The sequence below is a fragment of the Peromyscus maniculatus genome, chromosome 6, assembly GCF_049852395.1.
Source record: "Peromyscus maniculatus bairdii isolate BWxNUB_F1_BW_parent chromosome 6, HU_Pman_BW_mat_3.1, whole genome shotgun sequence".
Classification (NCBI taxonomy): domain Eukaryota; kingdom Metazoa; phylum Chordata; class Mammalia; order Rodentia; family Cricetidae; genus Peromyscus; species Peromyscus maniculatus.
In genome coordinates this window covers 25,361,986-25,383,557 of record NC_134857.1, presented here as the reverse complement: position 1 = coordinate 25,383,557, position 21,572 = coordinate 25,361,986, and the positions used below count along the sequence as shown (strand labels likewise).

The 21,572-nt window shown below is 47.5% G+C and overlaps 1 protein-coding gene across 8 annotated transcripts in view; it reads right to left on the bottom strand.

The window, feature by feature from the left end:
• Nucleotides 1-10,065, bottom strand: part of Jade1 (jade family PHD finger 1) — a 64,447-nt gene extending 54,382 nt beyond the window's left edge. Inside the window, exon 1 of one of the 8 annotated variants that reach the window (XM_076574035.1) lies at nt 9,947-10,065. Coding sequence is in view for 1 of the 8 variants with exons in the window: in XM_076574032.1 (XP_076430147.1) it covers nt 605-623 (19 nt within the window). In the remaining 7 variants the exon portion in view is untranslated. The other 7 variants (XM_076574037.1, XM_076574038.1, XM_076574033.1 and 4 more) reach the window with 7 other exon arrangements.
• Between the last annotated feature and the right edge of the window lie 11,507 nt (nt 10,066-21,572).

Genomic DNA, 21,572 nt, shown 5'->3' with positions numbered 1-21,572 from the left:
AGGGAAGCTCTAGGGGTTGGAAAGTGGGGGTTATGGGGGAAGGGAGAGAAAGGGGCCTCGGAAACAAGGGGTGCAGGGCTCCGCACCCGGGCAGGGGAAGGCCCAGGTGGGGTGGGGAAGCCGGCTGGAGACCCGGGGTGGGGCCGTGGACCGCGGGCATCCCGGCCGCCCTCCCGCTCGCCCGCCCGCCCAGCGCAGGGCCCGGCACCGCGCGGCGCCGCCCCCTCGCGCTCCCGCTCCTCCCGAGGCGACAGGAACAACAGCGCGGGAGGAGGGGAAAGTAACTCCGGCCCCGGTGCGGGGATGACACCGCCTCCCCGCGGCGCAGCCGGCCCCGCGCCCGCGCCGCCGCCCTCGGCGTTTGAAAGTGGCCACCCCCCGCCGCCGCTCCCGCCCGCCGCCGCCAGCTGCACCAATCCGCTCGGCCCCAGTTGCAAATCAAACGCTCCCTCGCGTCCGCACGCCACTTGCGCCGCTGCAAACGGCTACGCCGTCCCTCCCCGGCCTCCCCGCGGGCCCGGGGAGCAGCAGAGCGGCGGCGGAGCAACGCGGCGGGCTCGGCTCGCGCTCCCGCCCCCAGACAGTTCTGGAAACTGTGGATCACCTCTGTCACAGGAAGCCATTCGGCGCGCAGGGCGGCGCGCAAGCAACAAACAAACGCCTGCGGCCGCCGCGGCGCGGGAACAGGGACGGCGTCGGGCGGCGGCCACCCCGCGCCGCGGGCTTTGTGCGGGGCTCCGGCGTGGGGACGGGGCCGGGCCACCCCCGCGCGGACCTGGAGCGCCTGGGACCGTTAGACGACGCTCGGGCCGCGGCAGGGAGCCGCCTTGGGGCCGCCGCCCGGCCCCGTCTCTACGCCCGCCGCCTCTCGCCCGTACAGGAGGGCGGGCTGCAAAAGTTGGCCCCGGGGCCAACCAGCACCTGCCCACGTGCCGCGTAGGCTCGTGCCCCGGCATCCCCGGTCCCTTCCCCCGCCGCCCGCGGCCGCCAGGTCACCTATTACCGGTGGGAGGGGAGCCCTGCTGCTATTTAAACGCCCGCGGAAGTTGAGGCACCCCCACCGGCGGTGCTGTGCACCTGCCTCCCGCCGCCGCGCTCCGCCACTTTGAGCAGCAGCGGCGTCCTCGGCCCCGCCTCCTGCCCGAAGGCGGGCGGCGGGGGCGGGGGGGGCGGGTAGGAGGTGGAAGGTATCGAATTTCTCCAGCAAATGGGACCGTTCCGAAAGGATTCGGTTCTCCGGTCAACATTCCACATTCCATCCCTCTCCCGCATTTGCAAGCCCACGCCGAGCCGACCCGGAAAGCCTACCGGCTACCGAACAACAGCACCCAACTCGCAAACACACTCACAGGCACCAGACACGTGCACCGGGAAGATTTTGCAACTTGCAGTCCTGGGGTGCACACCGCATGTGCATGTGCACGTAAAGCAGCGAGGAGACCCAGAGACCCCACCCCCACAATTTGCAGATGGTGCCAAAGGTTGCAATCTGCAATCCGTTTTAAGTTCATGATTAATAGGTACTTTGCTCAACCGATGAAGTCCTTCCCAATTCCACCGATGAAGTCTTTTACACTTTATAAGCAGTCTCGCTGGAAGTAAAAGGTCTCATCATTGGAAACCCATTCTAGAAAAATCTAATTGCCAAGCTTTCCTTCGCCCCCTTCTCACTGCCCTTGAATTGATGCAATGAATATTTTGGACATGTGGTGACGCGGTGACAAGAACCAGGGCTGCGGCCACTTCACACAGATGTACCTCCTCACACCTATGTTTGGAAAAACATACCCTCATACCCTCCTTCCCCCCACACACTGTCACACACTCTGGAATCATATATGGACGCGAACCTGCGCTCTGCCATAACCATCTGTCTACCAAGTTGCTACTATGCTTTCCACTTTCATGCAGCCTAAGGCACTTTGGCTTTTTTTTTTTAATGTATAAACTAAACTGGGTTTCTGCTGCTGAAAACGTTTGATGAATCACCTGAAAACCTCATGTTCTTCGCACATTTAAAAGGAAAAGCTCTAAGCCTTCGCCCTCCTCCGATTGAAAATAACAATAATAATCGGAATAGAACTTACTGATCCGACACCGATCAATTCTCGGGCTCCGCGGCCATCCTGGCCTCGTCGCCGGCCCCCGCCCGGCGATGCCCAAGTTGCTGGTGGGATAGTGCCGCGGCGCGGGCGGCCGCCTCCTCCCTCCGCGCTACAGATCCACAGCCCAATCTTTTGGCGCCATATTAATGACGTACTATATTATTTCCACTAGGCAGCGACCTTCGGCATTACATTACTCCCGAGAACTCCCGAGCAAAGCAACAAAACCATCAAATATGGCTGAGCCTCTCGGCTCGTCCTGCAGCCGCCGCGGCCGCGGCCTGAGACGCGCACCCCGACCCGCGCGCCCCCGCGCCTCCGCCCCCGCGTACCTGCTGCGCACGGGCTGGGCCTCCGCGGGCTGCGCGCCGTGCCGCATGGGTCCGGGCCACCGAGGCCGCGCGGGGAGCCGGGCGGGCCCCTGCTGTCGCCCGCGCGCTCCGCCGGCCCGGCGCGCCCAGGCCCTCCCGGTCGGGCGTGCGGCTGGCGGCGGAGGAAGCGCGGGGACGCAGACTCATTTCTGGGTCACTGCTGCCACAGGGGGGAGCACTTTAATCCCCAGCCAAAAGGAGAGGGTGGGGACGCTGGGGCGGGGAGCCGCTGGCGGGGGCTCGCTCCCGTTAACTCTTCGGGTCCTGACTGCAGCCAGCGGGGCTCGCCCCCTGCACCCACTTCGGGAGCCCTCCCCCCGCAAGCCCTTCAGGTGTCTCCTAGCAGGGAGAGGGTTTTAAAATCACCCCCTCCAAACTGCTGTCCCAGTTCCAACTCCGGGCGACATGCAGAAATGCATTTCTTGCAAATTAGTTTTAAATCAGGTCGATTAAAAATCAGGTGGTTATTAAACTATGGTTAGGGTGAAATGTTTTATTTTTAGGCCGAATAACAAAATAGTTGTTTTTGTAGTAACAGGTTTGAAGGAGCTGCTAATTCGAATGACAGTTTTAGGCACAGACAATCCAGTTCTGGAAGGGGGAACGCCAGCTTTACCTGAATTCGTATTGAACTCACTGCAAATTAGCGCTAATACCCTAAAAGAAGACCATCCTCTGTAAACTGTCACTATTTTTAAGTTACAGAGCATTCTGGTCAGAACTGAATATTTTCTCCTTCCAAATAGGACTGGGACTAATGCTAAAACTAGTACTTTAGACCAATATAAAAGCAGTCGCCAAAGATTCATGTTGATTCATGTGTTTAAAAATTAGTGGTTGTTGGTTTTTCACATACTACAAGCTAACTTTTATATAGAGAATAATTATTTTCATGGAGACCCTGAGGAAATACACATATTTCACATTCAACATCCAAAGGGAGAAAATACACATTAAAACTCCCATTTAGTAAATAGGAACGATGATTATTAATTACAAAATCAGATATTGAACCCAAAAGACGTGTTTATGCACTGGAACCATAATTCTGAACAAAACAGGTTTGATTCACACAGTCATACATGCAGAACATCACAGTCTGATAAATTGGAGAATAAACCTAACTGTGCCTTTCAATTATTTTCAGGAAACAAAGTAAAGCAGCGGAAATCCTAAATATCTGTGTGTGCTCTTTCATTCGTCCTCTGCCATTCCCTTAATAAGAAGCATAAAGACTCACTCCCTGGTAGGAGGGCCGCTGGGCTCACTCACTCCTGCTCAGAACAGGCCAGGCACTATGAAAAAGCATGGTTGGAACCCTTGCTGGTTCTGAGTGGCCTGCAGTTACTATTACCTCACAACACACACACCGCAGAGATCCTGGACTGGATCGAGTTCTGCTCCATAGCCTGCTTGTTTTGTGTGGCCATGGAGTGGGGCTTGGAACTTCTCTATTCTATGCCTCGTTTTTCCACCCCCTGGGTAATAGAATGATGTTAAAGCTTGGCCCTTAAACTGGAGAACTGTGTGAGGAATGAGATAAGCTGGGCCTGGGAGTGGAGTCCTGTCACCACAGCTACTTTGAGAGGCAGAGGCAGATTATCAAGTTCAAGACCTGTCCGGCCTATTATATATAGGGTGAGTTCAAGGCCAGACTAGGAAACTCAGTGAGACCCTGTCTCAAAATGAAAAGTCAAAAGCAGGCTGGGGAAATAGTTCATTGAAAGAGTACAGAGGAGGGACACACACACACAAAGAGACATGAGAAATGAGATAGCCCAGTGGGAGTCCAGGAGTCGGCTTTCACAGGAGCCCTCTGCTTCCCCACCACCATCTCTACCTCGTCACCTCCTCATCGTCTCTCCATGACAAACCGACTGCAACCATTCTCAGCTCCAGCCAGCTTTTACTCATTCTATCATAAATAAAAACACTTTTTAAAAACCTCCATTTGGGGCTGGAGAGACTGCTCAACATGAAGAAGCCTGGGTTCTTCCCATCAGCCGCACACATCAATTCACAACCACCTGTAACTCCACTTGCAGGGAATCCAACATCCTCTTCTGACCTCCATGGGTGTTAGGCACATATATAAAGGTAAAACACTCATACCATACCATAAAATAAATAAACCGAAGGATATTTTTAAAAATAAAATAAAACCACTGATTTGCTTGTTTGCTTTTTCCCTGACTGGTCTCATGCCTAAAACATCAGACAATAAAATCAAAGGACATTAAATTAGTAGAGGACCAAAAAATGTAAAATGGCACACAAATTCCCCACAATACAGAGGCTGTGGCCAGAACATTCTGTCAATTATGACAGATTCAGAATATGGTCAGGGGCTGGAGAGCGTAGCTCAGCTGGCCCAGTCTTTGCCTAGCAAGCAGGAAGACCAGGATTTGATCCCCATGACCACATAGAATATAGACAGACAGACAGTGCCTGCCTGCCAGGTAGGTAGGTAGGTAGGTAGGTAGGTGATACACACCTTCAATCACAGAAATAGAAGCAGGAGGATCAGGAGTTCAAGACTAGTCTGGGATACTCAACTGAGGCAGTACCTCAGGCTATAGACTGCCCTCGCCTGGAAGTAGGAAGCGCCCCACCAACCACTTTAGGACTCAGGACTGAAATCTCTGGACCCTGTTTTCAACCCTGAGATGATAGGAATGATGATATCTAATGGTCTCTTTCCTCATTAACATTTGATGATTAGACTTTAGGGGAGGGGGAGAAATACAGTAGCCCTGACTGACCTGGAACTCACTGAGATCCATCTGCTTCTGACTCCCCAATGCTGGGATAGAGCTATGCTCCACCACACCTACCTAATTTGATTAACAAACTTACAAGAGTGATAATTCTTTGAAGAAATGGAGGACAACTCGAAACCGCAAGGAACAGGTTAAAAAAAAAAAAAAAAGGTCATTCACGATCAGAGTTGGCATTTCTTAAAATAATAGACATCTTTTGCCATCAGCCCGCAAAGGAAACTCTCATACAACCAACTGCCTTCTAATCTGGGAAAGGCGATTGACATTGTCTGCTCTGAGTGACGCAGACAGCCCTGTACGCGTGTAAGTGCGAAACTGACAATTAGGAAAATGAAACTCTCCTTCCTCTCTGTCTCTCTCCCCTTGCCAAATCATCCAGATCACCGTTGCCTAGTCTCTGGAACATTCTGTGAATTCCCTCTGTGTTATCAGAGGCGGAAGGGTGTTCACGAAAATTGCTACAGAGTGGTAGAAGTCCCAAGATGCTCCTTTCCTAGCAGATATGTTTCCATGTGCTAATGCAATGCCTAGTCAGACACCGCTCAGCCATGTTCTTCCACATTAGTGGGTTTTTTTTTTAACAAAATAAAAACTTGGATATTTGTATTCCTACTCCTGGTGAAGAAAACCAGACATAACGAATTCTCTGAACACTCACTGGGTCATCTCATGTATGCACTTCTCTTCAGGTCAAGAATTGAAAGGCCTTGGCAAGAGATGAATTGTTCATATTTTAGGATAATGCAGCTTGGTGGCAGAGCTTGGGCCTGGCACTCATGAGGCCCTGGGTTCAATTCCTAGGACTACCAAAAAAGGGCACTGTGTGTGTCTGAAACAAGAGGCGGTCCTGTGCATCCTCATTCCTTCAGGGAGGTAAATGAGAAAGTCCTACAGGCAAATGCTGCTGCTAGTTGGTATGTCTGATGACGCAGATTTTTTTTTTAACAAGATCAGCCTTAGATAGAATGGGATACAGTCTAAAGGCCATTCGTGTTTGGTTTTTTTACTTTAAATTTGATTTGTATCTTAAATAAATGGTGTTACAAAAAGGATTTTTGAGAATAATCTTGACCATTACATGACTGACAAGGATCACTTTGTTAACTTATTTGGATTATATTTACATGGAGGAGGGATCTATTTTCATAGCAGAATGAGTGTATAGGATTCTTAACAAGTCAAGAACCGTCTTTAGTTCCTGTCTAAAACCTAAGAGAAGAAGCAGGAGATGATAGGGTGAGAGATTGGACTAGAGTTTCCTGGCTCGCCTAGAGGATGAGGTCAACATTCCTGAACACCTATGGCCACTCCACATAGGTCATGACAGTTTTCAACTATGGGATGACTGATAACCCCAATATCCACCCACGACACTTGTTGGTATAGGTCCCAACTACGGTTTGCTTGTTTTTTCTCAAGATTTTTCCTTTTCTCTGTTCTCTGTTGTTGCTGTTTTGGTCGCTTTAACTCTGTTGTGCTTCATAATTTTAATACAGTATGTCCCAGAGAAATAAGTCTGAAACGGGAGAAGATGTGAATAACTTAATCCAGCCAGGTAGAAATGACCAAGGCTGAGAGGGTCCAAAATAACCAAAGTCGTCTAATATCTATAAACATCATAGAACTTTAACGTTTCAGAAATATGAAAGAAATGCAATCATGGACGTAACTTTTGTAAACATTGCCACATTGTTTTTTTGTTTTGTTTTGTTTTTGTTTTTGTTTTTGATGCCATTTTCCTGAAATTGGAATGATGCCGAACATCCTTTTAACCTACAGTATTCATTTTTGTTCAGGCTTCTTCCATTTGGTGGGTGCTTGTTAACTTCCGGTCTTTAACCACCTCTGTTCATACTTTTCTCTGCTGGACACGTCACAGTCCCTGGACCTCATGAGCCTCTGGAAATGTCTGATATTTTTATCATCAAGCTCAATTATCTGCCTTTTTGGCAACCATCTTTAAGACTTCCAAAACCTTTGTGTGCCACCCTGTTGGCTTTTTTTTAATCTGAGAAAGGACTCTAGCCTGCCATACATCCTTATCATCGTACTAGAAAAGTCGTCATTGAAAAGGTGATCACTAACTAGCCCTAACATCAAGGAGCACTGAGGACTAGTCAGAAACCCATTCCTGTTGACCCCGCTCAGACCTGAGGATTTAGAAAGTTAAACCCAGCCTTCTACTGGACAGAAGCCTCTCGGTAATACTAACCCACTGGTGTTTCAGAAATCATCGCATGAAACCCAGGAATGGTGGTGCACACCAGTTATTCTTGTCGTTGTAAGGCAGAGGCAGGGGGATCACGAGTTGAGAGCCAGACTGGGTTACGCAGAGAGAATCACTCTCTGTAGTTCCTTTTCCCGGCCCTCACAATCTAACCAAGTGTTTTCTGAATTGTCTGGTCTATTTTTCATTCTTCAGAGGAAGATGGAGGTCTAATATTCATTCCCAACCCCCAACCTAACTAGGGATAGACCCCAGGGCCTTGCCTATGTAAGAGAAGCACTCTGCCTCTGGACTACATCTCCAGCCCTATTTTTACTTTTGATTTTGAAACAGGGTCTCATTAAGTTGTCCATGCCGGTCTAGGGTTCACTCTGCGGTTCAGGCCTTGAACTCACAATCCTACCTCAGCCTCTACAGAAGCTGGGATTATAGGACAACACCCAGACGAACATTGTTTTTTTTTTTTGTTTGTTTGTTTGGGTTTTTTTTTGTTTTTTGTTTTTTGTTTTTTTTTTTTTTAATGGTTTTTCGAGACAGGGTTTCTCTGTGTAGCTTTGCGCCTTTCCTGGAACTCACTTTGTAGACCAGGCTGGCCTCGAACTCACAGAGATTCGCCTGCCTCTGCCTCCCGAACACTAGATTTTTTTCGTGAACCCTGGGACTTGAGGATGGAGAACGGAAAGGCTGGCAGGCCGTCTGAAGTCGGGAATGGAGTCTGGAGGTCCTTGCAGAGAAGAGATGTCGGGGTCTGGAGGGGAAGTGGTCATGGTTGGGAGACGGCAGGCTAACCACCCAGGAAACAAGGCATTGCCAAGGGCTCTTCCCACCCCTCGCGGGTTCTCTCTGTTCCTACCTCTTCTCGGAGGGTGCGCTGACACAGGGGTCCTGGGTCACTGCAGGGGTGCTCGCCGGGAGAAGCAGAGGAGAAATGGCGGCCGGGGCGGCGGCTGAAGCCAGTTAGAACTGGGTCTAGGCAGAGCCTCCCAGGTAATGGGCTCCTCCTCCCACAGACTCCTCCCCTGGGGCCTCCTGGGGCCCTTTGGAGTAGCCATTTCGTGATCTCCTTATGCCTTCACCCGAGGGCTCCATTTTGTCCCTTTCTTCCACCATACACCTTATTGGCCCGAGCCCACTTCGTTAGCAAATGAAAACACAACACGGTTTCTCCTTTTCTGAGGAAGAGCTGGCTGAGAGTTGGGAGATGGAGAAAAGCTCTAAGGGCAGCCATCTCCTACTAGCTTGCTTGCACGTTAATGAAGCAAAGGAGGGGAAGTCTAGGTGTGACAGACTTTTCCGGGGTGGGGGGGGATGGGGGGAGAGTGCGTGCAAGCGAGCGAGCGCGAGAGAGCGCTTTCCTGGGGCATCTAGGTTGGGCAAGAGTTGAGTCCCAGCACGAAAAGGAAGTTGGCGAAGGCTCCCGGGTCTTCGGGTGCCTTCCTGTGTGTGACCGTCATTGAGTTCTAAGCTCAGGGCCGACAGCGGCAAACCAGACGGGGGTCAACCAAGCCCTTGCAAGCTCCCGATCTGCTGCAGAAGGCTCAGGCAGAGGCTCCTACGTGACACCAGCCTACACATCTAGACATCCCAAACATGTAGAAAAGAGATAGGACGAGGAGCGCGGTACCGGAGGGCACAGCGGGGTCAGAGTTACAGCCCGGAGACGAATAGGCTGTGGTAGTAGGTGGATGAGATAGATCGTTTGAGGCCTAGGCTAGACACGCAAGCTGCAAGGCTCCGCGGTCTTCCTGAGGCCTCTTCTGGGATCATCCAAAGATATTAGAGTTCCTCATGGAACTGAATTTGGACCGGAAGCAGCTCTGGAGAGAATCGTGGGGCTGGAGATGCATCGGTTGGGACAGTGCTTGCCTAACACGCAAAACCCTGTGTTCCGTCCATTGCACAGCACGGATTAGTACCGGTAGTTCGTGCCTGCAACCCCTGAGCTCGGGGCCCAGAGGCAGGCATGTCACAAATTCCATCTCATCTCAGCTTCAATGCCTGTGCCACCAGCTTGGACTACCAGAGACCTTGTCTCCAAAGCTTGGTAGCGGCGGGGCGATGGGGCGGCGGCAGCGCACGCCTTTAATCCCGGCACTTGGGAGGCAGAGCCAGGCGGATCTCTGTGAGTTGGAGGCCAGCCTGGTCTACAGAGCGAGTTCCAAGGCCGGCTCCAAAGCTACACAGAGAAACCCCAACACACACACACACACACACACACACACACACACACACACACACACACACACACACACACACACACACACACACACACACGGTTGGTGGAGCAAGCGGGAGAGAAGAGAAAGGGAAGTCACGGAGCCGTGCTGACGGCCGGAGATCTACCGCTCTCTGGTTCTAGGATATAGACATTACCTTCAACCTCAACAATCTCGGAAGCTACTCTCATTTCCCTAACCAATTTCCCCTTCTCCCCAGGACCCATCTCAAAGTTGTACCACCAACCTCAGTAGTTTGAGCGGAGTCCCTGGCTTCCTCGGAGGTAGCAGGCCACTGGACAAGACGTCTCCTGCCCTTCAGTACCCAAAGTGCAGGTGATCCTCCCAGCAGGCTCTTTCCCCTGGTCTTTCTAATCCCCGTGGGAGGAGCTGACCTTCCCACACATCACATCACCCACCTGCCCACCCCCAAGCTCCGAAGCCCCTCCCCGCCGCCCTTCTTGGCCTCCAACTCCACCCTCCACTCTCCGGCTACAGGCTACAGACTCCTTGCCCGTACTTTTGGATACAAAATGGTGCCGAACTCCTACTCCTTACACGCACACTTTCTGAAAAAACAGTGGGTCCGCCAGAGAGAGAAAGACACAAAAAGAGACACACAGACAGACAGAACTAACATTGACATCTAGGTAAATCCCAGGACAGCCGGGCGATGGTGGCGCACGCCTTTAATCCCAGCACTTGGGAGGCAGAGGCGGGAGGATCTCAGGGAGTTCGCGGCCAGCCTTGTCTCAACGCGAGCTCCAGGACAGCCAGCGATGTTACACAGAGAAACACTGTCTCGGGGGGGGGGGGGGGGGGGGGGGCGGTTGGGGGGGGAGGGAAGGAAGGAAGGAAGGAAGGAAGGAAGGAAGGAAGGAAGGAAGGAAGGAAGGAAGGAAGGAAGGAAGGAAGGAAGGAAGGAAGGAAGGAAGAAAGACCTTGTGCTTAAGTTTTTGGACCTCACCAAATTTGACACTGTTGTTCATTCATGCCTAGGGTGGAGCTCCACCTCAGCCCCTGGTATCCTGATATCCATAGACCCCAAAGAGTCTGGAATGTTCTGGTAGAAGCCCCACCTCTCTGCTTAGATCCTACCCCTCGTAAAGTCAAACCCAGCTCCTCCCCCAGAGATGGTCAAGACCACTCCCACAGGGTATTTAAACCACACCCCAGAACACAGTTGCGTGGTTTTTTGGTCTCTCCTCCCTGTCTCCTCTCTGGGGGTGCTGGAGAATCACCCAGGAATGCTTTACGCATTAAACCGGGGATTTTTCTAATTAGGTCTGATATGGTCTGATTTGGATTGCTGTGTCGGCAGAGAAGCTTATGGGGTGCAAGAACTTTGCAACTCATCTTTTTTTTTTTTTTTAGTTTAATTTTGCCGTCTGTAATACGCAGATAGTTCTTACAAATTAATTTTTTATTATTCAGTTACAGAGAAGCAGTGTGCATGTGCCATACAGACATGCAGAGGCCAGAGTACAATGTGGTAAAGTTGGTTCTCTCCTTCACCACGTGGGTCCTGGATCTGCTGAGCCACCTCACTGGTTCGTTCCCTCTTGAAATGTCCCCTGGCTTCCACGGCCCCCTTGCTCATTCTTCTGTTTCCTCTCTTGCCTCTCTGCTGATTCCCTGGCCAAGTCTCACACACGAGAAGAGGCTTTTTGAAAAATGTCAAAGAAGGGGTAATTTTAGTTGAGATATTTTATAAGAAGAAAAATGTTTGGCTGATGATGTTTATAATGGATACAAGAGAGATAAGGAAAGAAAACATCTGGTTAAAGATTATTAGACTAGTCAGTCGGCAGGGCAGGTAACCCTACCTTCCCAGAAGGAGTTCTCCGTCTTATTAAAGTCTGTCAGAGAACTGTTCACACACTTTATCAAGAATGCTAATTGCTTCCCAGAAGGAGTTGTGAATTACATGACACACAAACTCTCTGTCCCAGACCGAGTTCCAGCCCATTTTCCTTCTCACCCTCTTAAATGTTAGTTTCCTTTAGGATTCTCTCCTAAATCATTTCCCAATCCTAGATCGCCTGGGTTCCTTCAACACCAGTTTCGTCTTGACCTTCAATTCATACCTTTTTTTTTTAAAAAAAAAAAAGCAGATTTGTTTTGTTTTGTTTTTTTTCTTTTTTTTTTTTTTCTTTTTTTTTTTTTGTTTGAGACAGGGTTTCTCTGTGTAGTTTTGGTGCCTGTCCTGGAACTCACTTGGTAGCCCAGGCTGGCCTCGAACTCACAGAGATCCGCCTGGCTCTGCCTCCCGAGTGCTGGGATTAAAGGCGTGCGCCACCACCGCCCGGCTTTTGTTTTGTTTTTTAATGGTCTCACTATGTAATGCTGGCTGTCCTGGAACTCATTATGTAGACCAGGCTGGCTTGAACTTACAGAAATCCACCTGCCCCTGTCTCCTGAGTGCCCAGATTAAAGGGTAGGACACTACGCTGACGAGGCTCATTTCATATCTTCAACAGCTTCTTAAACACCCCTTGCAAGCTCAGCCTACCTAAACAGAATTAATCTTCCTTCCACCCCATGACTCTTTTTTGTTGTTGTTGTTGTTGTTGTTGTTTGTTGTTTGTTTGTTTTCAAGACAATTTCTCTGTATAGCTTTGGAGCCTGTCCTGGAACTCACTCTGTAGATCTGGCTGGCCTCAAACTCACAGAGATCCGCCTGCCTCTGCCTCCTGAGTGCTGGGACCGACCACTTCATGACTCTTTATCTCTTCTCTGTCTCAGTTTGGTGATCCACCATCTCAAGTTTTGAGGCAGGAGAAAAGGACCTCAGGAACTGAGGAGGGAAAGACAGTTCTTTATCTTGATATCTAGTTGAAGGCTCTTGTTTGAGCAGAAAAACTCCTGGTCAAGGGAACAGAGTATCTGCCCAGGTTAGAGACCTGACATTGTAGTTAGCCTGGTTCAGTTAGTTCCTAGGACCACCTCTACAAGGTAGCTCACCTCAAGTTGTGCTAGAGAGGAAAGCTGAATGATTAGTCCTTTAATAAGATACTGTACTCTCCTTCACAGCATCCCTTACCTTAGTGCAGAAGCTTAGGGACCACAGCCACCTAAGGGTCATGTCCTGTCACTTTTCTGAATTATTCAGAAAAGTGTTGACTTCACTGCTTTCTATCTCTTAGCATGCTTTCTTTAACACTCCAGGCTCCCCTGCCCCACAACATTTGGACTTCCTGACTCTCTCTAAAACTTGCCTTCCCACCCTGGGGCGGCACGTTGGCCCATGTGTCTGGCCTCCATGCCTGCCGTCAATGACATACCTTTTTTCCTTCCCTCCTCCTCCATCCATCTCCAGGCAGCTGCTGAGGTTTACAGCTTGCCCATCCTGGGGTTTTTCTTTTAAATTCTAATAAAATTGTCTGTGAGCTTCCACTTGAGTCCATTGCTAAATTCTTTTATCACTGAGACTAGGAGCCACAAAAGGACTGGATTCCCCTGCATCTCTGTCACCAGCTGAGAACCCAGAGTTCAAGCACAATTAGCAGCTTTTGCTTAAGGCCTTTCTCCCTTCCCATCTCTAACTGCATCTCCCCGGGCTTTCGCCAGAAACTCCGCTTACAGCAGAAATGACACGTCCTCCTCGGCCCCTCGTGCAACCCTGATGACTTCTGGTTTTATCTTATCTGGCTGTAATCCTACCCCAGGCTCCTCTAGAACCACTCTATAATCTCAATGATCGATAAAGGAAGTAGAGACAAAAAGAAGAGAGGGCCTAGAAACCTGCTGAACAATGAAATTCAAAAATCCCCAACCTATGCGTAATCACCGCTGGGACACTTAACCAGGACTCCTCAAAGAAGAGCCCACACTCAGCTATTCCTTACTCTCTACTTTTAATAAATTCCAATTCTGCTTTATGTTGTCTTGACCTCAAATTCTAGCAATGGTTTGACTGAGGATCAAATTTTGCTTAAGTGGAGGTCTCTCAAAAAGAACTCCATCCTGGCCAGCCCTGGTGGTACACACCTTTAATCCCAGCATTGAAGAGGCAAAGGTCAGGAAGTCTCTAAATTTGAGACCAGTCAGATCTACATAGTGAATTCCAGGCTGGCTAGGGCTACATAACACGACCCTGTCTCAAAAATAAATAAATACATACATACATACATACATACATACATACATAAATAATAAAAAACACCAACAAAATAGATAAATAAGTAAGCAAACAAACAAATAAATAAAACAAAACAAAACCCCGTCTCTTGAGCTGGAGAGATGGCTCAGTGGTTAAGAGCATTGGCTGCTCTTGCAGAGGAGCCGGGTTCTGACAACTATCCATGTATAATTCCAGTTCTGGGGATCCATCGATACTCTCCACGGGCATTATGCATATGGTACACATGCATATATGCAGGCAAACCCTCACACACATAAAAATACATCTTATATATTAAAAAACAAACAAACAAACCTCCATCCCTACCACTGATAATCCTAAGGGCCAACTTGTCAACACTGATGCCTGTTTTCCCAACACCTCTTCCTCTATACCATATCCCAACCTACCATTAAGTCACATTCAAGCCAGCTCTCCTCCCTCTGTCCCTATGGCTGCCGTCATCTCAGTGGCCTTAGCTGCCTGGCTGCCCTGATTCATCCCTCCATTCAGAAGTCATTGTGATCTTTCTAGAGCAAAATTCATGCAGTTTTATCATAATCGTAAATGGTCATTACACTGAAAACAATTGACATTTTTTCTTTTTTCTTTTTCTTTTTCTTTTTCTTTTTTTTTTTTTGCCTGATTACTTTTATGGTTTTTGCTATTGTTGTTTGTTTTTTTGAGATGGGATCTTACTACATAGCCCAGGTTGGCCTCCAACTTGCAATCAGTCTCCCCAATGACAGCATCACAGGCGCTTCCTGCCACCACACCCGTTTTTCTTACAAGAGGAACCTTAAGTGTAAAACGTCCGAAGTCCCAAACAAAGTCTCTGAGGGCTTTGCTTTTCCACTCTTGCTTCATCTTGCTCATCCTTCATCTGGACCCCTCCTCTGCTTAAAGCCTTGTCGCTTTTCTTCAATTCCAACCTTTCAGAGCCTTTGCAAGTTCTCACACCTGAGACTGGGCATTTTCCCTCCGTACAGACTTCCTCAGGATAACTTAGCCCAGTCATGACCACACACCTGCTCCTTCTCGCCAGCCCCGCCCTTCTCTGGCCTCCTTGGCACTCTGCTTTGCTTCTGCGTTTTCGTTTTCCTCCATGTTTAGCGATGTTTACGCAGCCCCACTGGACTCTTTATTCCAGGACCTTGTCGTTTGTGTCACTGGGCCTGTCGGTAGGCACTCACTCTTTGAAGTGAAAGGTATGACAGACAGCTGCATTTGTATAATTAGTCTCCGAAACAGCTTTAATGGGACTCTCACTGAAGCCGACACCCACACTCTTGGGTGTGTCCATCTATCCTTCTAAGCAACTCTTTCTCTTAACCCTCATGCTTAAAGCATATGTAGATAGATATAATCTATATGTATTAGATATCTAAAGATATGCATATATCTTTTAAATGTATATTTTAAGGATTGATTCCTTCATTCATTGTGCCCATGTGACTTTATGTGCAGCACATGAGAGCAGGAAGCCAAGAGAGGGCATGGATCCTCTGGAAATGGAGTTATATAGGCAGTTGTGAGCCACCATGTAGGTTCTGGGAACTAAACCTAGGTCTTCTTGCAAGAGCAGTAACCATTTTAAACTGCTGAGCTATCAATCCAACCCCATAAAGCTTGTATTAAAATATCTTCATGAAAGCCAGTGTGGCGGTGCATACGTTTGATCCCAGCACTCCAGAGACAGAGGTAGGCAGATCTCTGAGTTTGAAGCTAGCTTGGTCTACAGAGCTGATTCCAGGACAGCCAGGGCTACACAGAGAAACCCTGTCTCAAAAAGAAAAGAAAGAAAAGAAAAAGAAAGGAAAGAAAAGAAAGAAAAAACAAAAGCAGCAACAAAAAGATCTGAGGTCTCTATATGCAGAGTAGAGTGTTACTCAAGCCTATTCAAGCATGAAGAATAAATGCATGTTGTTGGTAAGAAAATGGAGAAAACTAGAGACCTTGTGTTGTCCATGGCTGTGCAGCAGGAGAAACAGATAAGAAAGAACTGCCACCAGCTGCCTGAGGGGTTCCTCCACTAGAGTAAAGGTGCATTCTTGTCTTCGCTGAAGAAAAGAATTCCAGCATGAGCCATCGTGAAGCAGCTGGAGATTGTCTGAAGACATTCTTAACACAGATCTCAGCACAGAGGCCAACAGGAAAGAAATGTGTGAGCTTCCCAAAGGAGAGTCACATTTGTGCCATCAAGATGGCCTTCTGTAGGGTTTTGGAAGCCTTTGACATTTGATTAGTCAGTGAGTTCCTGAGAGGCAGTCCCTCGTCTGTCTCCATGGGTCACTGGGCTTACTGAGTAGCTCCTAGGGCGCCTTGGGTGGAATTACAATCTGGGAAGATAAAATCAGGAGCCACCGGAGTTGCGCAAGCAACCTTGGCCATGCCCTTTGACCGTAAGGGGGTTCTGTTGAGAGGCCTGGAAAACTGCAGGTTTTGTGTTAGAATCCTTATTTTCAGCTGGCTAGAAGGCCTCAACTAGATTTGGGGATGAGAGTCTCCTTTCCCTTCCCATATCTCCATAGATTCCCTTGTCTGGCCTTAGTTTTAAGCAAAATAAGCCAGACTCAGAAAGTCAAATACTACATGTTTTCTTTTATTATGCAAAAATGCAGATAAAAAAAGGACAGGAAAGTAGAAGGTGAATGATTTAGGAAGATGGGAGATGGGACAAAAGAGGGTAATGGGTGGATATGATCAAAGTATGTTATGTACATGAACGAAATGTCGTAAGACACCCGTTGATCTGCCATAACAAGTAGGTGCTTTTAAAAAGAGGTATTTTTAAAGTCTCTATCCTGATGAAAGTAAAACATGGTTGTGAAAATCACACTTAAAAACAGAAAGGTCACTACAGCCTCATTTCTACTTGTCATTTTGATGCAGATCATAAAAGTGACACATGAAGAAGTCAAATAATTATAGTAAGGAAAAGACTATGATCCCCTGTCACGGTGCATGTCTGTAACCCCAACACTTGGAGGCCGGGGCAAGAGAATTGGTCTGGAAGCCAGCCTGGCAAACATGTAAGACCCTGCTTTTAAACTGTAGCAGGGGGAAAAGCCAACAAATAAAAACTCACAAGGGATTATAGCTTTCATTTTTATTTGCCTTAAACATTTTTGACCTTTATTTTTATTTTGTCTGTGTGTGGAGAGGGGCAGTGAGTGTGCCGAGGCTTGGTGTGAAGGTCGGGGAGCAGCTTGTGGGAGTGGATTCTCTCCGTCCACCACCTTGGTTCCAGGAATGGAACCCAGTTAGACTCGGCGCCAAGCACCTCCACCAGCTGCGCCATCTTGCCAGCCTCGTTCTTGTTTTCTGTTGTCAAAACAATAGATGCTGTGTCCTAGAGAAGCCGTGGCTGAAATGAAAATCACCAAAAAGCTCTTACCGGGAGACTATTGCCATCCCATTCACTCCTGTCCTAGGTGTTTGTATACGAGGCTGCATGTACAGATGTTTAAACAAATCAAGTGGTATTGTAATTCTGTGTTTTAACAACTTATTTTTTCCACTGATTGGACTTTAAGGTTATTTTTTTGCATTTACAGAGAAATGCCTTTACAGCCATATAATCCATGAAACAATTTTGCTTAAAATTGTATTGACAGTATAATACTCCACCATATAAATGGAATTTGTCATGATTTCTGATATTTTTATCATTGGCATTTATAGTTTTCCAAGTGCTTATTTTTTTTACAAATAAGTATTTCTATCACATATTTTTTCTTTTAAATATCTGACCAGTTATAAATTTCTTGGAAAAAAGTAAAACACTGGGTCAAATAGAGTGAGGGTTTTTATTTGTTTGTTTGTTTTTTGTTTTGTTTTGATGGTTCTAGGTTTCCATCCCAGAGAGAACTTCCCAAATGCTAGGCCAACACTGGACCACTGAGTTACACCCCCAGCCTCAGGTTTAAGGTTTTCAAGGTTTATTTTACCAAATTGCTTTTTACAAAACATGTTGAAAGGATGAGCTACGTCAGCTGGGAACCGTGTCTGCCAGCCAAGGAGACCTGAGTTCAGTCCCCAAGACCCAAATAGTGGAAGGACAGAACCCACAGCTTTCTTCTGACGGCCACACACACCATGGAACAGACACATGCCAAACACAAAATAACCAACTAGACAAATGAACAAACATGCAGTAAAAATGTTTAATTTTGTTCAAATAGACCCCCATTATTAGTATGTTAGAAACGGGTTGAGTTTCATAGTATAGAGCTGCACCCTGAAGAGGGCTGGACACAGTATGCCCACAGGAGACATGTGGTTATGTGGAGATTATAACAGATGGGCGTGATCAAAGCTGTCACACAAATATGAAATAAGCAATTCCATCGAATGCTGAGGTTGGCTGGGAAGGCTTCATGGAGGAACTAGATTAATTTGTACCAAGAGGTAAAGAGGAGGGGAAGGGGGCTAGAGAGTTGACTTAGTGCTTAAGAATGCTTGTTGCAGAGGGCCTGGGTTCGATTCCCAGCACCCACATGGAGGCTTATCACCTCCTTGGGCACCAGGCACTCATGTGGTGCACGGACATGCCTACAGAACACTCATTCACATAAAATAATGAAAGTAAATCTTAAAAAATATTGAGGAGAGGCTGGGCGGTGGTGGCGCACGCCTTTAATCCCAGCACTCGGGAGGCAGAGCCAGGCGGATCTCTGTGAGTTCAAGGCCAGCCTGGTCTCCAAAGTGAGTTCCAGGAAAGGCGCAAAGCTACACAGAGAAACCCTGTCTCGAAAAACCAAAAAAAAAAAAAAAAAAAAAAAATATTGAGGAGAGACAGAGAGAAAGGACACTGGGCAAAGAGTAGTGTCTGGGGATCTTCACATGGGCACATGGGAAGAGGGCTGGTGGTTATTATTTCCTGTGTATTCGCTTGACGGTGTGCTAAGCATTTTAAAACACAGTATTCCATTTACCTCTCAGGACAAACCTGTGAAGTATTATTATTTTCATAGGGATGTATATGATGTGAAAATTCAAGGTCCAGAGGTTCAAGTGACGTGCTAAAGATCATAAAGCTATTTTGAGGTGTCACCAGGTTTGATCCAAGGCAGTCTGGCTCCAGAGGCCATGTTCTTGAGGACATCACTCAACTGACTCACTACCTAGTCAGAATCACGTAATCAGGAACTGTGTACAGAACTTGATATCAGTGACTTGAGTCATAGCCACTCGCTCAGTGGCTCACTGAGAAAGGCTGTAAGGACAGAAAGGTCTCCACAGACTATGACTTATTTTTGACAGCAGAGATATGAAGCAGGACTTAATGGTTAATTAAAAATATGTGGAAGTGAACTTATACAAAAATGATCCTAGAGTCCACATTGAAAGCACAATCTTTAAAGTTTTTTTTTTTTTCTTTTAGACAGGATTTCACTGTGTAACCCTGGCTGTCCTGGAACTCACTCTGTAGACCAGGCTGACCTTGAGCTCAGAGATCTGCTTTCCTCCACTTCTGCCTCAGTCTCTGCCTCCCGAGTTCTGGGATTAAAGGCATGAGCCACCACTGCTCGACATTAAAGGAAAAATATTAATGTACTGAATCTCTCAAAAGTAAAACGTCTGAGGGGAAAAGGAGAGTAAAAATATAAACTACAGATTGGTAAAGATATTTCTGAACTGTGAATCCAACAAAGGACTCCTGTGTAAAAGGTGAGGAAAGCATGAGGCTAATGATGGGTCCATTAATAGAGTGCTTCTTGAGCATGCATGCTTTCAGCGCAGCACCAGTGGGTGCGAGGATTTGTACCTGTAACCTCAGCACTTGGAGGTAGTGGCAGGGGGATCAGAAGTTCAAGTCCATCCTTGACTACAGCTTGAACTATAGGAGATCACTTATAAAATAAAAAATAAATAATTTAATATATGTGTGTGTGTAGTAGCAGTAGTGATTTATATGTATATTATGTGTGTATATACATATACACACATACATAAATAAAATACTACTAAAACTTGAACAATTAAAAAAAGCAATTTAGTTAGAAGCTAAGAACAGGCACATCCCACAGAGTGTTTATCAGGCAAGCGAGCACATGGAAGGATGTTCAGCATTCAGCCATCAAGGAACAACGCAGACCAAACCACAGTGAGATGTCACCACAGAATGGTTAAGATTAAAAGGTGATAACATTCCAGGCTGGCGAGGCCAGTTTTTCCTTCTCAGACTGGAGATTGTAAGTCTATGATCAGGGTCAGGGCTGGTTTGTAGAGAGCCCTTCTTTTGTAGATTGCATGTTATGGAGTAGTTCCCGCCGAGATGGAAACAGTGCATCACACAGGGAGGCTTATTAAGACAAGAAGTAAGCAACTCAAAATACCTTCAGAAGTCCTTGAAATTCACTAAAGCCTCCCTCCTAATGGTGGTGAGAATGGAAAAACCGGTCCTCTGAAAACCCTTTGGCAGCTTCATACAAAGCTAAAACAGGCCAGTAAGGCAACATACAGGGGAAGGCACTTGCCGCCAAGCCCAGTGATCAGAGTTCAATCCCTGAGACCTCCATGGTGGAAGAAGAGAATCCTTCTCTTGCAAGTTGTCCTCTGACCTCTACCTATGTTCTATCACACATGCATTCTCCACCCCCATGGTAAATAAATGAAAAGTAATTATTTTTCTAAATTAAAATACAATAAAACCAAGCAAACAGGGCCTAGGATATGCTCTAGTTGGGGGGGAGGATGAAGTTTTATTGAATTTCAAGGACTTTCTGAAGGTATTTTGAGTTGTTTACTTCCTGTCTAGCATGCTCAAGGCCTAGGCTTCAACCTCTGGAACCACAAACAAACAAACAAACGCAATACATAAATAAACACAAACATACAAGTACCATATGGCCCGCTAATTACACTTCCACATTTACCCAAAAGACACGAAAACTAACATTCCTATAAAAGCCAATAGCGAGAATGTTTGTAGCAGTTTTAATTGTAATAGACCCAACTCCAGGCAACCCAGATGTCCTTCAATGAATGAATAGTAAAACAAAATAAACGACATCATAGCACAGATATCACTCAGCAGTAAGCAGAAACGACCTGCTCCCGTGTGTGTATGAGTCCCCAGGGTTGTGTGCTGAGGAGAAAGGGTACCAAAAGGGTTCACATCACATGACTGCATTTATGCAGCACTGTTGAACGACAAAATTAGAGAAAGGGGAAATTGACCAGTGGCAGCCAGGAGGTAACAAGGGAGTCGAGGCCGGAGACAAGGGCATGTTGCTATAAAAGAGCATCATGCGGGACCTTGTGATGACCAAGTTTCCATCAGGTTTCCATCAGATCGTATCCACGGTGCCATCCCAACCGTCATGTTTACTACAGTTTTGAAAGATGGTCCCATGAGGGGAGCTAGATGGAGACTACACAGGATCTCCCCGTTCAAAGTGCACGTGAATCTACAATCCCATCAAAATTAGAACTTCAATTAAATACATATTACACTAAAATATTCCTAGGAAGTAACTTGAAAGGTGAAGGAATGACCCAATGTCAGTCAACAGAGCCCGGCGTGTGGCCATGGGCTGTGGTGATGCATGCCGCTGAGCCCTCTGCTCTGTGGGAGGAGGGCAGAAAGTCCAGTGCTAACAGAAAGCGGACAGACAGAGCTGCACAGGTAGCCAGAAAAGAGGAGCTGAAAATGAGGGAAAAAACACAGAGCCCTTTACAAACATTCTGTCTCTACGCAGGCGACCAATGGGGACGAGGGACAGTGCCTTTTCTGTGGTAGAGA